The sequence below is a fragment of the Pempheris klunzingeri genome, chromosome 7 (genome assembly GCF_042242105.1).
Source record: "Pempheris klunzingeri isolate RE-2024b chromosome 7, fPemKlu1.hap1, whole genome shotgun sequence".
Taxonomy (NCBI): Eukaryota; Metazoa; Chordata; class Actinopteri; order Acropomatiformes; family Pempheridae; genus Pempheris; species Pempheris klunzingeri.
In genome coordinates, this window is record NC_092018.1 from 4,363,578 (window position 1) to 4,379,225 (window position 15,648).

The 15,648-nt window shown below is 46.8% G+C and overlaps 1 protein-coding gene across 1 annotated transcript; it reads right to left on the minus strand.

Moving 5' to 3' along the window:
• Nucleotides 1-9,454: 9,454 nt before the first annotated feature.
• On the minus strand, nucleotides 9,455-13,674 carry LOC139203567 (uncharacterized). Its single transcript, XM_070833380.1, has 5 exons — nucleotides 13,473-13,674; nucleotides 12,272-13,251; nucleotides 11,984-12,053; nucleotides 11,565-11,730; nucleotides 9,455-9,572 (listed from the first exon to the last, which is right to left on the minus strand). Exons 1-5 carry the CDS (start codon nucleotides 13,672-13,674, stop codon nucleotides 9,455-9,457), a joined length of 1,536 nt encoding a protein of 511 aa, XP_070689481.1.
• Between the last annotated feature and the right edge of the window lie 1,974 nt (nucleotides 13,675-15,648).

Genomic DNA, 15,648 nt, shown 5'->3' on the forward strand with positions numbered 1-15,648 from the left:
GACATAATCATCGAGGCAGTCCTCCTCCTCTGTCAGCATAGTCATTTGGTAAGGTGGGGGCTGAGGAGTCTCCTTGGCGAGTGCAGTAACTATCAGGCGATTTACCAGTGTGCGAACACAGGGGATGCAGCAGCAGCCACACAACACGAGAATAGCACCGAATACAGCTACGGAGACAAGAATGGACATGAACAGATCCTTCCATTTACCAAACCAAGTGTCTAGCATGGAGCTGAAAGGGTCATTAATCCCTGCATTGTCAGCCAGCTCTTCAGACAGAGAAGTGAGCCCCTGCAGGGCTCGAGTGATAGAACCGTCAGGAGCAGTGTTATTGAGGATGAACGTGCAACAGGCAGAACCAAACATCTTACAAACTCCACCTTGTTCGGCTAGCAACATGTCCAGCGCCATCCTGTTTTGCCAGGCCATCAGGCTGGTCTTGTCCAATTGCTCGTGTAGACCTGCAACTGCATCCCTGGTGTAGTTCACAAACCTCTGCTGGTTATAGTAAATGTAGTTAATCCAATCAACATTCTTATTGACGGTAGACCACCAGAAAAACATTGACTCAAAACCTGCAGCTATCTGATTGCGTGCCTTATACTCATCTGGGACTCCCCGAGGGACCCCAATGGCGTCAATATAGATGGATGGATTGAAACTCCCTGGCACAATGGAGCGTTTAGAACGGGGGCTGGAAGAGCCCCCCTCCTTCTGCAGGTTCTGAAAGGCAGATTCAGTTAGAGGCAGAGCATAGAAAGGCATAACCAGCTGGACCAGAGCACAGGTCCCCACCCAGTTCTTAGGCAACACAGGAAGCAAGGTCCGCCCGCCACAAAACCACCAAGTGTCAGCTCTAGCTGTGGTCATGCCATTCATGCCTAATGGGATGGACGTGGAGGCGGTGTTAACATCAATCGTAACATTACACCAAGTCAGGGTTCCTACCTCCACGCCAGAGTCTGCCTGCCGCCGGAAACACGTGTAGTTGGCTGCGAACGGTGTGAAGGGAGGCGGGATAACTGTTGTTGGAGAGGCAGGCAGCAGGTAATGCAGGGTGCGACATCTGATGTCATTCGGCAGGCTGGGAGAGGTGAACAGCTGAAGCATGCAATCAAAACCAACAGGGTCATTATACACAGTGAGTCTGAACGGTACAGTGCCCAACACAGGCCTGGCGGGAGCACATGCAATACAATTTTTGACTTTCAACTCTGCTGCCGAATACATCACCCAGTCCAACCATGCATTAGCCTCTGTGAAGCCTGTCTCCACGGCAACCAATTGCCTAAGAGTGGTAGCATTGAGATAGGTAACGAGGTTGGTTGGTTGGTGAATTTGGGGCCCGGGAGTGTGATTGGCAATACCTGTTCTGTCGTCCCTTGTCGACGCCGATCTGGGTCTTATGTTGAAGTAAACCCATCCTTTTGGATCTTTGCCTGAAACATAGGCAGCCAGAGTATATAAACGAGAATCACATTTTTGTGGGTTGCGCAGTGTGAAGAGGAGAGGGTTACATGAGGTTAGACCACAGTTGCTAGGCACCTGTCCTCTTACCACTGTCATCCTTCCCTTTAGGTCATAGCAATCGTCCCTGTTAGGAATTTTGTATCCCCAGTCTGTTCTACTGGTTGTCCAGACTGCCTGGGACCAGACAGAACACAGTCGGCTTGCTCTGCTGTTGCTGTACACCATGCACACATACTTAACTGACCGTAGGAGGGCTCTCGCGGCTGTAACAGTTCTACAAGGGACCACAGAACAGAAATCTACCATTACCGTTTCAGTCACTCCTTCAGTGAAGGTTATGTTCACTGCCGGGGGGTACCAGGTGATGGTCTCCCTGGGAGACCATCCTCTGGCTCTCCTGGTGACTCTGCGTTTAGGGATCACCTGTGGAGACAGTGGGAGGGGTGTTACAACAGCTGTGGATTGCGTTGGTGTGGTGGGACATGGGTCTGAAGTGGCCACATTCAGAACCACGTGGTGCTTTGGCATTAGTATTTCCCACCACATCAAGGGAAATCCCACCATAATGACAATGATTGCGAGCGCGCCCCATAGTGGTGGGTTGTCTTGTATGGAGGCTCTTATTGCCCTAAGCGGGCTGTAGTACATGCTTGGTTATGAGATGTGTCTATGTTTTGGAAAAATCAGCCAAATCACTTTTAACCTCTCGTAAAGTCCGAGAGGGCGGGTCTGCTGGTACACAATGTGTGAGGTGGTGCCAATTTGCTCCTGCTTTACCTTTTACCTGGACCGCATGTGAGGTGCGCTCAGTTACCTCCCACGGTCCAGTCCACCTGGGTTCCGACCACTTTCTCTTGTGGACCTTCACCCGTACCCAGTCACCCACTTGTACCTGTGCAGGAGGCGGAACAACAGCTGCTTCTGGTCTCTGCTCGACCTGTTGGACCTGTGTAGACAAAGCTCGAGTAAGGTCAGTCAGAGATTTCATGTAGTCGTCACAGTCAATTTGCCACACATCCAACAGGGGCGTATGCCCCGCCTCACTGGGAGGACCGGGCATAGGCCGACCTGTCAGCAGCTCATGTGGACTCAAGTGTGTTCTGCTGCTTTGAGAACTCCTCATAGACATTAATGCCAATGGGAGGGCATCCAACCATGTGAGCTTGGTGCCATGACACACTTTAGCAATTTTTCGTTTCAGAGTCTGATTAGCTCGCTCCACCAGCCCCTGTGACTCCGGGTGGTACACTGAACCAAACCTGTGTGTGATGCCTAGAGCTGCTTCAACTTTAGCCAGCTCTTTGTTGTTGAAATGGGTACCATTATCAGATTGGATCCGTCTGGGGACTCCATATCTTGGTATTAGCTCATTTTTTAGCCATTTGATCACTGTGGAAGCCGTCTCCTGTTTGCAGGGGATTGCTTCCACCCACTTAGTGAATCTGTCAACCATGACCAAAAGGTACCTGAAACCCTTAATTCTATTGTCTGCTCCCATGTCAGTGAAATCAATGGTGATGTCCTTAAATGGTGCATCTGGTACTGGAAAATGTCCCATAGGACAGCGAAATGGAGCCCTGACATTGTGTGAGTTGCATGTGTCACATTCATGTATGTAGTTATCCACTAGCGCGGTCATGTGGGGGTGCCACCAACACAGTTCAATGTTTCTTTGTGTCTGTTTTTTGTTGACATGTGTAGGTCCATGAGCTTGTTTCAGTAGCAGGTAGCAAAGTTCAGCAGGAGCTACAAGGCGTCCATCATGTGCTCTCCACAGATCATTGTTTTTCTGAGCTCCTTGTCTTTGCCATTGGTTTTGTTCATATGGTCCTGCTTTCTTTTGCATGTCTTTGATGTCCTTTTCGGTGAGCTCTGGGAGAGGTTCCATGCGCAGAGCTAACATTTGTCCGACGTAGCCTCCAGCTTTCTTTGCTGCGGCATCCGCTGCCTCATTTCCTCGGTTTATGTGTGAGTCTCCTTTCTGGTGTCCCCGGCATTTCATTACAGCCAGTCTCTCTGGTGTTAGGGCTGCTCTTATCAGTTCTTGGAGCGCTGATGCATGCTTCACTGGTGTTCTGGCAGTTGTGAGGAAGCCTCTTCTCACCCACTGGGGGCCGTCTACGTGGATGGCTCCATGGCAGTAGGCGGAGTCAGTGTAGATGTTCGCGTTCTTGCCAGCACATAGTTGTAGTGCTTTTGTTAGAGCCACCACCTCTGCTAGCTGTGCTGAGGCTGGCTGTGGTATGATGCCAGCGTCCAGGACTCTGTGCGTTCCCTGGATCTGCTCCACTACTGCGTAAGAGGCCACATTTCCTTTGTCTCCTTTGTAGCAACAGCCGTCTGTGAACAGTGTGATGTCTGGGTCAAGCAGTGGTTCTCCTTCCAAGTCGGGCCTGATCTTTAAGTCTGTGCTTGCGATGACTTCACAGTCATGTGGTTGGTGTTCATCCGTGTTCATTCCTTCAGCCATGTTTATTGGCGTTGTCACAAAGTTGATGTGTGGTTGTTGGAGAACTTTTGAGATTTTCAATTTTCTTGTGGGTGAGAATGTGAACGCCTTGGAGCCTAAGAAGGCCACAACTCCATGATTTGTGTTCACTTTCAGGGGATGGCACATGACGATGTGTGAAGTTTTTGAGATGGCTTTTTCTAGTGCTGCCATGTGCCTGCCACATCCTGTCTGTCCCAGCTCCATGTTGTCTAGCTTTGAGCTGTGGTACATCAGTGGTCTCCTCTCTCCCTCCTTTTTCTGAAACAAAACTGCATTTACAATGCCGTTAGTTTCAGAAACATCCAGGTAGAAGGGGTTGTCGTAGTCAGGTGTAGCCAGGTGCGCAGCCTGTCCAAGGGCCTGTTTAGTGTTAGTGAAAGCTTCTTCGGCTGCCTGAGTCCATGACAGGGAGGCTGTGAGGTTCCTGTTGCCAGCTGCCGCAACAATGTCTCTGAGGGGCTGTGTGAGGTTGACATAGTTGGGGATGTGGCTCCTGCTGTATCCTGTCAGCCCCAAAAATGCCAGCATTTGTTGCACAGTTGTAGGTTTGCCGTGCGAGAGGATGGAGCTGCGTTGTGCGTTTGTCAGTGTGAGGCAGTTAGCAGAGATGAGCCTGCCCAGGAAGGTGACTGTATGCCTGGAGATTTGCGCTTTTTCTTTCTTCACCTTGTAGCCACACTCAGCCAGTCTACTGAGGAGCAGGTGGGTGGAACTTAGGGAGGAGCTAGCCGTGGGAGCGGCAAGCAGAAGATCGTCAACATACTGAGTCAGAACCACGCCCTCTGGGAGGCGGAGCTTCTCCAGATCCTTTCTCAGGGCCTGATTGAACAGACCTGGGCTGTCCCTGAGGCCCTGTGGCAGCCGGCGGTAGGTGTATTGAGTCCCCGCATATGTGAAGGCAAACATATGCTGAGAGTCAGGGTGTAGGGGGAGGCAAAAGAAGGCATTGGCCAGGTCAATTACTGTGAAGTACTTGTGGGATGGGTTCAGATTTTGTAGACACAGATAGGGATCTGGCACAGACAGCTCTGAGGGGACAGTGGCGTCGTTGATGGCTCTGAGGTCGTGAACCATCCTCCATCCTTTATGTTCAGCTTTTTCAGTGGGCAACAAGGGCGTGTTCCACTGTGATGTAGTCTCTTGCAGGACACCAGCTCTCAGTAGTCCAACAATAGTGTCTCTGATGCCTTCAATCTGTACAGGCTTCAGCCTGTATTGTGGTCTCCAAATTGGCACCTGGTCAGGTTTTAGATTTATGGACACCTGGTGGTGGGTTGCCAGTCCCACATCATAGGGATCCGAAGTCCAGAGGTGCGCAGGAACAGTTTTTAGCATCTCATGTGCGTCTGGATGGTCTGTTTTCTCTCTGCCATGGTCTCTGTCCAGGTCCTGTGACTCTAGTAGGCCTGTGTCACTGTGGAGGTGGGAAATTTTCCACATATTACCGTCAGAGGACTTGAACAGAAAAGGGGAGGCAGTGGTTTCCCAGGTCTTGAGGAGAGCAGCTTTAACCATGGGGCCCAGTGATCTTGCTTCGTAGCCAACACCAATGGCCAAAGTGACATGAGGTGCCGCCTCCTCTGAGAGTGAGTACCAGGAGAGCTGCTCAGGGGTGAGAGAGCAGGCTGCAGCAACTCCCTCCTTTCCCACAAAAATGTCAGTGATTAGTATCTCCTCCTGTAGCCCCTCCTTTTCACTATCCCAGGCGTCAGAGTAAGCTTCATCAGGGGAAAGGAGATAGTTGTATGTGCTTTGATGACAATGGTGGATTTCCGTGGTTGATACAGGAGGCAGTGGCTCCTGTGTCAGCCATAAGAGTGTAGTCTTCACCGTTAATGTTGCAGGTCACCATTGGCTCAGCGATTGATGGAATTACGGGACCTGTGGCATACTCTGGGCACCCCTATTGGTTTTGGGGACCCTCCCAGCAGTCACCTGGAGACCATGCTGTTGTGGGCATCTGGTGGCCATGTGGTGGGGGTCTCATGTTCGTGCTCTCCCACTGTCCTCCCCTGAGGGAGCCTCTGGGTCTGTGGTGTGCTCGTGCAGCGTATGGAGGTCCCTGGCCGTTATTGGTGTGTGGACAGTCTCTAATCCAGTGGTTCGGGTCTCCACAGTGGAAGCATCCTGGTTGTGAGTAGCCTCTTCCACGGCCTCCATATCCTCTGTTTCCTCCTCTGCCTCTGGGGCGGGGGCCGTATTGTGGGGGCCTCCAGTCCTGAGTGTTTTGTGCCGGCTGTGGCTGCGGTGGCATGCATGGTGTGACAGCTACAGGAGCAGCTGCGGCCTGCTGCTCTTTCAGGGCCTTTTCAACCGCCTGTGTTATCTCTTGGCTTGTAGAGTCCGACACAGTCATTTGTTTAGCATGTCTGGGTTTAGCTTGTGATGCATCCCTGTCTTTTTCTGCCAGTTGGACCTTGATGAGACGCTTCTGCATGGTCTTCATCTCTTCGTCGTCCTGATCAACCTTCTTTTTGTGGCGGTCGTACCAGAAAGTGACAGTTTGTTTCCAATCCTGCGTGTTCTTTGACTCCAGATCCACAATGTCGTCCAGGACAGTCTGCACAGGTTTTGGCAGGCCTCTGATGACTTGGTCCCGCCACATAGACTGTGTGGTGTCCTCCCGGTCATGGTGGCCTCCAGTGTGCTCCATCCACAGGCTGGCCGCTCTTTTGAAGTACTCATGCATGGTCTCCAGGGGGTCCTTCATGAGGTCTCTAAGGGCACGGAGATTTCTCCTGGTGGGGAACAGCTGCCTCAGGGCGGTCCAGATTAGCTGTCTGCACTGGGTGAGAGGGACCTCAGGTCCATGTCGTGGTCCCAGGCCTGCACTCTTCATGACCTGCTCACAAGTGGGCAGTCCATCGCTCCGAGATAGGAGGGCACGTATGTCCCCCAGGCAGAGAGCGTCCCCTGCAGTGAGGGTTTCTACTGCAGTGATCCAGGGGCCTGCTCCAGCAGACAGTGGTGGCAGCTTGTCAACCATGCCTTCCAGGTCACGGTGAGGGAACGGGGCGTACACTCTCTGTCCATGGTTGGTGGCGAGGAGTGGGACCTGCAGGATGGGACACTCAGGGGGCTCAGTGGGCGGCCTAAGGGTGGTCCGCTGTCTGGTTCTTCCTGCGATGGGTGTGTCCTGATCATGGACCAGATGTCCGGTGAACACACCTGTCATTGTCCCACTTACAGGTGCCATCTCATGTGGGGTCCAGTTGTCCGGGTCTGGGTGCAGCTCGGTGTCCTCAAAGTCAAAGAGGTGCGTGCTGGTGTTAGAGGCCAGCGCTGCCGGTGGGGGTGCGGTTGTAGTGGCTTGGTTCTGGGGCTTTGTGGAGAGGGGGCGTGTGTTCAGCAGGTCTTCCCATAGGCCTGGTTCATCCTGGAGTAGGTGGGAGTGGCGTGTGTCTTGAGCCATGTGGGACTCTATGGTTGAGAGTCGTTTTTTGTCTTTGTTAGGCCTCCTTATCACTTGGGATGCAGCAGCATCTTCTTCCTCCTCCACTTGTACCTGTCCACTCACAATGTGGAACAGGGGGGCCTGGGTACAGGGGGCACAGGCCTTTGCTGTTGATGTGAACGGGTTGCTGGGGCTGAAGGGCGCATATGGAGGTGGCAGTGTTTGTGTAGGGAGTGTCCCATGCAGGTTAGGGTAGATGCCTGGAGGTGGCGGAGCGGCGGGCGTGGCTGTAGGACCAAGACAGTTGGGGCTGAGGGGTGTGACAGCAGGGTTGTGAGGGACAGCAGCATGTGATGAGACTTCAGCTGCCTTGGTCCGTGCTGGTGGGCTAAGCCGCTTCATGTGTGCCACAGCTCTCCCTGCTAGCAGCAGCCTGTCATGAGATTTGTTGTACCTGGTCTTTATGCGCCCCCAGGTGGGTTTGCCTGCTTGCTCCCATTCAGTGGAACGCAGTGTGGCCTGAGCCCTCTCATGATTTATGATGTTCAGTCTGTCTTGGGGGAGGGGAAGAGGGCCATCCATCCGGTTGGAGAGACAGCCAATGAGCTCCCATTCTTTCCACATTTTTTCCAGTCTCTTCAACTGCTTAGCTTTGTCTTTTGAGGGGGCCTCGCTTTGAAGGCCTGTCACCAGGCGCTCCTTCAACTGTCCCACCGTGGTGGGTAGAGGGGCCTCCCTTGACATGCTTTCAGGTGCGATGGGTGTGTGTATGGGTGGAGGTGGAGGGGAGTGTGTGTGAGTGTGGATATGCGTATATTTACAAGCTGTGAGTGTGTGAGTGTGTGTATAGGCTGTGAGTGCGAGGGTGTGAGTGTGTGTGGATGTGTGTGCGAGTGAGTGTGTGTGCTGGTGGTGTTGCTGTGTCAGGTCTCTATAGGTGGCTACACTTAGTGGGGTGAGTGCGTGGATACACAAATACAAGTAAACAGCCTGAGGTTGTAGACACAGACTAACGGTGTCTCAGGGTGTGTGTGTGGGTGTGTGTGTGTGTGAGTGTGTGTGTGTATGTGTGGATGTGTGAGTGGATGTGTGTGTGTGGGTGTGTGTATGTAGGTATGTGGGTGGATGTGGGTGTGTGTGAGTGTGTGTGTGTATGTGTGTGTGTGTGTGTGTGTGTGCGGGTGTGTGTGTGTGTGAGTGTGTGTGTGTGTGTATGTGTGGATGTGTGAGTGGATGTGTGTGTGTGGGTGTGTGTATGTAGGTATGTGGGTGGATGTGGGTGTGTGTGAGTGTGTGTGTGTATGTGTGTGTATGTGGGTGTGAGTGGAGGTGTGTGTGTGTGTGTGTGTGTGTGTGCGTGAGTAGATGTATGTGTGTGTGTGTGTGTGTACGAGTATGGACTAGGCAGACTCTCAATTGCAGATGGGTTGCAGGCACAACACCCGGGGAGTCAAGCAAAAACCAGGGGACACAGCAGGAGCACAGAGACCAGCAAAACACAGGAACCAGCAAAAAACCAGCGTCACAGTTGCTTTTACCCCTGTGGGCTTAGCTGCACTGTAAAATTTTTCGTTGTAAATTTACAGTAAATTACTGGCTACTAATTGCATTACTTTCACAGTAATTTGCTGTAAATATTTTTACAGTAACTTGCTGTAAATAGTTTACAGTAACTTACTGTAAATATTTCACAACAAATTACAATAAAACTACAACTGTCTACTGTAATTTCACAGTTGCTGTGACTTTGACTTTACTGTGATATAGCAGCATTTACCTGTATAATTACAGTAATTTGCTGTAGTTCATTTTACTGTAAAAGTACGGCAATTTGGTAGCCAGTAATTTACTGTGAAATTACAATTTAAATAATACTGTAACATATTGTAAATTTTACTTGTTAACTGTGATTTTACAGTTTTTTACTCTTACAAACATGCTTTGGATCTGCTCAGTAAAAATGACAACAAAAACAATGGCCATTTTAAACTTTTAATACTTTTAAACATAAAAAAAACTATAAAAGCACTTGAAAGTGTACTTTTAAAAACATTTAAAAACATTTTTGAACATTACAGAACAATCAAATTTTTGCATTTCTACTTTGACAGCCATTCAAAGTCCACAAGTTTTTTCAAGAGAGTGCTCACACGTGGGTTGACACCACTCCGCTTCTTGCCCTTTGAGCCGGTCTCAGGGTTGATTCCCAAGAAGCACCTGTAAACAATAGGCAAAGAAAACAACTTTAAGTTTTACACCAATTTATATATTGCATAATTTATCCAAGGCACATGCAGTGGTGCCCCTTTCCCTTAAACTTAAACTTTCCCGTAAACCTACACCAAGGCAAGAAATAAGAGTGATACAAGTAAGCAGATCAGGTATGTAGAAATAGAGACACACATGGAAACACTGAAAAACACTAAAAAAGAAAGAATTAACAAAGGTGAAAAGTAACAAATGACATTTACTTATGTAACTGTAATTGAATGGCTTTCTGTGTACTTGTACTTTTTTAGTTTATTTAAAGGGTGACAAAACCCCAGTCTCTCTGATTGGAAATTTAAAGTAGAAAAGCACTCGGAGAGTGCAGACCTCTGCCAAGCAGCCCATTTCCACCTTTGAATCATTCCAAAAATTCTTGGATCCAGATGGTAATCCAGAACATCACCAAGATATAATCATCTGATCCTTGTCCCATTATCAACATTTCCTGAAAATTTCATTAAAATACGTTCATAACTTTTCTAGTTATCTTGCTAACAGACCGACAGACAGACAGACAGACAGACAGACATACATACAAACAGATAAACGACAGCAAAAACATAACCTCCTTGACGGAGGTAAAAATGCCTGTAGAACCTGAAAAAAAGACTGGTTTGGGTGGAGCTAAGAATTAATTCGGCTTAATATAAATCTGATTTCAATATATTTCAAGTCTAAATTTTAAAAGCTCCATGAAAAACAAGTATTACATCTTTTTTAGAGAACATTTTACCTGCTGCTAGCCATTTGTACTCATTACAATCAATTAAGTCTTTATTTTTGCCTTGTAATAACAAGCCTCTGCACAACCAGCCAGGACTGAAGTGTACAGGGACTATCCACAAAATGCAACACCGACAAAAGATGCTGCAAAAATATTTTTATAATAACTTCACCCTGGATAGGTGCAGTGTTGAAATCACTTCACACAATAATGCTCTTGGTTATATTATTTATTTTTTATTATTTTATATTAACAATTAGTTAGGAAAAAATATGATTTTACAAAATTGGGGGGTACATCTTACTCCCCCTAACCTCATCACTGTGGGTTAAAAGTACTTCGTACTTTAATGGATAACTTATGGATTTTTGAACCTGGGCTGTATTTAGGATTGGTCAGTAGTGCAACTGAATGATAGGAACCAAAATCAGACTGATCGGCACAATTAAGTTTAATTTTTGCCTGAAACCAAAAGTAAGTTTGAACTGGGATGTCCGGGCAATTTCTGTTTGTGTCAAAAGTATGCAAATAAAAGTGTTTGTTTTGCTACTAACAGGCTCAGATTGTTATAAGCATTATGGAGATGACCTGTACCTTTTTATTTATGTGACGTCGCTCATGCCCTTGATACATCCTGTTAGGAGTCTGTGTTAGGGGTGAATTTTATTTCTGATTATTATTGAAGATTATTTTTGAAGTCATGAAGTCATATGTATGTATGTCAAATATTTAGTAATAATCTGAATAGTAAAATATGGGTAAATGATGGCAGCACAGCTGATCGAGCTCCCTACTCTTGCCTCTGTGTGTGTGTGTGTTGCTGCTTCTGCTTCAGTGTCTCAGCGGTGCTGTTACCATTTACTGATGTTTTTAGAAATAAAATTCACCCCTAACACAGACTCCTAACAGGATGTATCAAGGGCATGAGCGACATAATGGTACTTTCATGTGAGCAGTACTTTAGCCCTCTTTCCACACCTGGAATTAAGCAAGCTACCAAGTCATATACTTGACACCCAAGTTAGAAAGGTGCATGTGGTGACAGTGGTGACCAATATTGGTAGGGAATATAGTGGTAATGAAAAATTCCTGACACAATGATGTGCTAAAATTGATGAGGTTGTGTTACCAAAAAGGAGCATATGCCGGCAGCTCATAGGCTGTGTGCTCTCTTTACCATGCTATCAAAAGGAAAAAGTTGAAGAGCGTTACAATACCTTTGGATAAACTCCAGAGTGCATGAACCATCCTCAGGATACTGCAGATTGAAGCTGTAGTAGCTCGCAAAAAGTGCAGCTATACCATTGATGAATCTGGCATGTGGTCCCATCACCACTTGTCCTTCGATGCACAGCATCCAAGCCCTTGGCTTCATCATGTCACCTGAAATGAACAGCAAAGAAAATCTAAGTCAATGTACTCCCCTGGAATGATGGAAAAAAGCTATCTGAAATATCTGAAACCACTGACTGGACACCAGCTAATGGCACTACTTTTAAATATCAGTATCAGAAAGATGGAGACATGCTACAATATTAGAAAAAAACATGTCAAAACATTGATCAGCAAGTTATTTAAAAATATCATTTCTAGCTTACAGCTACAAATGTCAATATAAAATCCAGATATACCGTACCTTGGACAATTAAGCAGGGGGTGCTCGGTAATGCCACTGTCCTCTGCACATCAGCAGCAGTGTCACACGGCTGTAAAATAAGACATAGCATACATCTATAGTAGCAAAGTTTCAACATGGTACATAAGAGATAGTCCACTGGTCTCACTGATTTAGAAGTTAATCATAGAAAACATTATGTGTCAACATGTGAATGAGTGTGATTAAATGTATGCAAGTGTCAAAGATATCATACAGTACTGTCTAATGCAATCACAACCTGCTTTTTTTATCTTTTAAACAACTTACATCAGTCTTAAGCATAATGGCGTTCTCTGGCTCTTTGAAATATGCCATCAGGAGCAGGAGGATACATGCAGCCTTGTCTGAAGCCTCTGGCTCGTAGTTTGCCAGGATTTCCTCGATACCTGGCTGACGGTTGAGTTCCTGGCAGAACTGAATGACAGTACTGCCTTTGTTGTTCAGGGCCTCTTGCATCTTAATAAGGATGGAGACATCTGTCAGCAGACCAAAGTGGGAGTAAAGGCCTCTTTGGGAGAAGAGAAAAGGCCATTCCTCCTTAATCTCTGTGATGGCTGGTGCAGGCACACTGTTAAGGTATCGGCGCTGGATTACGTATGTCTTCTCCATCAGAGGTTCAGCTCTTTCTGCCCCGCTCATCCCTTCCTCGGAGTAGATGTTACACAGTTGCCTTTTGATTTCATCCAAGGTTGCCTCGGTTTCTCCAGCAGGAAGTTCTGCAGGACACCACCTGACACATCCATACTGGTCCACAGGGCCTCTTGGCATTATTCTGGCCCCCTCTGCCACTACAGTGCGGGGCCTTCTCTCTCTGCGTCGTCGTGCAAGACTGTTTTTTCTATTCTTATATTCCACTCTTGTTTTAATTTGCAGAAGAAGAGAGTGACAGCCATCCCCAAAGATGTCTCCTCTTCTTCCGACATCAGCAAAACTTTTGGGATAGTCCCTTACAATTCTGCGTGCAATGCTGTGACACATTGCTCGGGTTGGGTTGAGATCATGCTCTAACATTTGGTCCACCACTGCCTTCACCATATCTTTTCTGTCCCCTGGTGATGGTCTTGTTTGATCTGCCACTGCCTTTCGAATTGCTGCTGGCATCCCTTCCCATCTGACCCGGAAGTCTGTATACCATGGCCTGCCAGGCAGTGTTGGAGAAGAGTTCAAAGTGCTTTCGGAACTTGATGATTGGGGATACTGAGTAGATGGAGAGGCAGCAACATATTCTATTTCCAGTGCTTGAAGTCCTGGAAGTGAGGACAAAAAATTCTGAACAGATAAAGGAAGGGCAAGATGTGCAAGATTCTTGCTGAAAGTTTCAGTTTGTAAAAAGCTAAATCCTCAAATGGTGCAACGTGACCACCCCCGAATGCCTAGATAAAAATAAAAATTCTACAAAAACTTTGTACTGGTATTTAAACTTGTTGTCGCATTTGTTCAACTTTCCCATGGAAAAATATATATTTACCTTCATTCTTAATGCCATTCAGCAGTTTACGACACTGGATTGGTCTAAGGAATTGCTCCAGATCCTTCTCTTGCACTAAAGCAAGGTCTGCCCTGCTCTCCACACCAAGATCTTCAAACCCTTCCAGCAGGGAAGTCAGGGTTTCAACAGAGAGGTCCGTTAAAACTGATAAGACTGCTTCCTTTATATCTTCACGATTCATAATCTAAAAGACCAGAGTGTCAAACATGAATCAATTACTGCAGTGTACAGTATTCCCTACTTGTCTGTTTGCTATGTTTAAGTCTCCATGCTTCTGAGATTTATTACCACAACATATCAAAAACATATCAAAAAGAGAACCACTTGATTTTCTCAGGTTAATAACACAGCTTTTTGCCCATTTAGGTATGCATTATTTTTTTTACCTCAACAGCTTGTCTACAGCCTCTTTGTCCTGTCTGCTCTTGTCACCTGGTTGTTTAAACTGCCTCAGAGAAAGAATGGTGGAGAGCAATTAGTGACAAGTCATATACTTTGTAAACTGGAAGAGGATAGTAGTCAAGCAAATCTTCATGCTTAATGCAAACATAATCCTCTTGGGCTACTCCTAATTCGCAATAGATGCCCATATCTCTCAACTTAACAAAAGTGTGTTTCTCTGTCACAAAGTGCACAGAATCATGGAGAACAATGACCAGGTTAATTTTCCCAACATAAAGTTCTTCATCATTGTTCCCAAGTATAACAAACATCCCTTTTTTGTACACAGTGCCTTTCATTGTGACACTGTTGCAAGCCACCGCAGACTGTGACTCAAACTTATAACTGGCTACAGATGCCCTGATCCGGTCATTGTAATCATTCACATAAAACTCTGTGCCATTTTCTACTTGTATAGATGGAGGGAAAAGGCTGCCTGTACTCAAATATGCTTGCAGAAGTTGGTGTCTCTCTGCCAGAGTTTTGCAAAGACTTTTAAAGTTGTGTAATTTTCGGGCACACTGCTTAAAAAACGTGTGTTTGCTTTCAAACCTTAGAGTCCACAGGCGAATAAGTGGGCCAAAGTGTATGATGAGCTCTGAGTAGTGGCACAAATAATGGTGCTTGGGTTTTAAGGGATGACCAGAGAAGAGCTTTTTTCTGTAGTATATGTACTCTTCAGTGATGACTTTAAGATATGCTACTTGGCCTGTTGTAATGGCTGGTGCACAGACAAGTTCCACTATCTCTCTCAGCTGCAAAATGAGTTGCCATACCTTATTGTCATAAAGATCTTTAATCCTATCACCCACCAAGAGAGGCAGCAATCTAAGCAAGCACCAGTTTTGAACTGCATGCCCACTTAATCTCTCACTGCCAGAAGAGAGGTCTGCCGGTTTGTCGCTGCCATCATTTCCTTGGTACTTGAATTGGTTCTTACACCGATTTAATTGCAGGTAAGTAAAATGCTTCTCTTTGACTAAATGACTGATAAACAAAGCAAGGTCATAAGAGACAATACCCTCAAACAAGTCGTGACCTAGACATGGTGGCAGGCCAGGCTGACAAACATGAAAATGAGCAAGTTGGTTAAAAGGAGAGTCAGACTTGATGCCACATACAGAGTTGGTGTCACTAGTTTTTAGACCTTGCAAATGACTTTGGTAGGACTGTGCTGTTCTCGGGGTACCACACAGCTGTGGTTCTTTCATAAATGTGTCTCTGTCTACCTCACAGTAGCGACAAAAATGATCAGCTCGACTGAAATTTTCTACAAAGCCCCCAACCGAATGAGATCCTAAGTTGTCTCCTGAAATACTAACCAACGTGCATTTTACAGCACTGCCATCAATTAGCTCAATACCTCTCTCCTCCAGAACTTTGAGGTCCTTAATCAGTTGTTCAAAAACTTTGTTCATCCCAAAATATTTAAAGTCTTGCTCTCTACATAGAAGGACAAGTTGCATCTGATTTATAGTGGATCTGTTGTGTGGCAAAATGTCTGTCAGAGTTGAGTAAACAGCTAACACTTTATGTTTTTTTTTTCCTGAACCAAGCGGGTTAACGACCTCAAATGCATCTTGGTATAGCATCAAACCAACCGAGGAAGGCTCAGTTTTTAACAGCGGATTACTCTGAACTCCTTCTCCATCCCTGATATCCTGATAGACGTCCACAGTAGAGGGTTGTAAGCGTGTTGCAGCATACTGTTCTC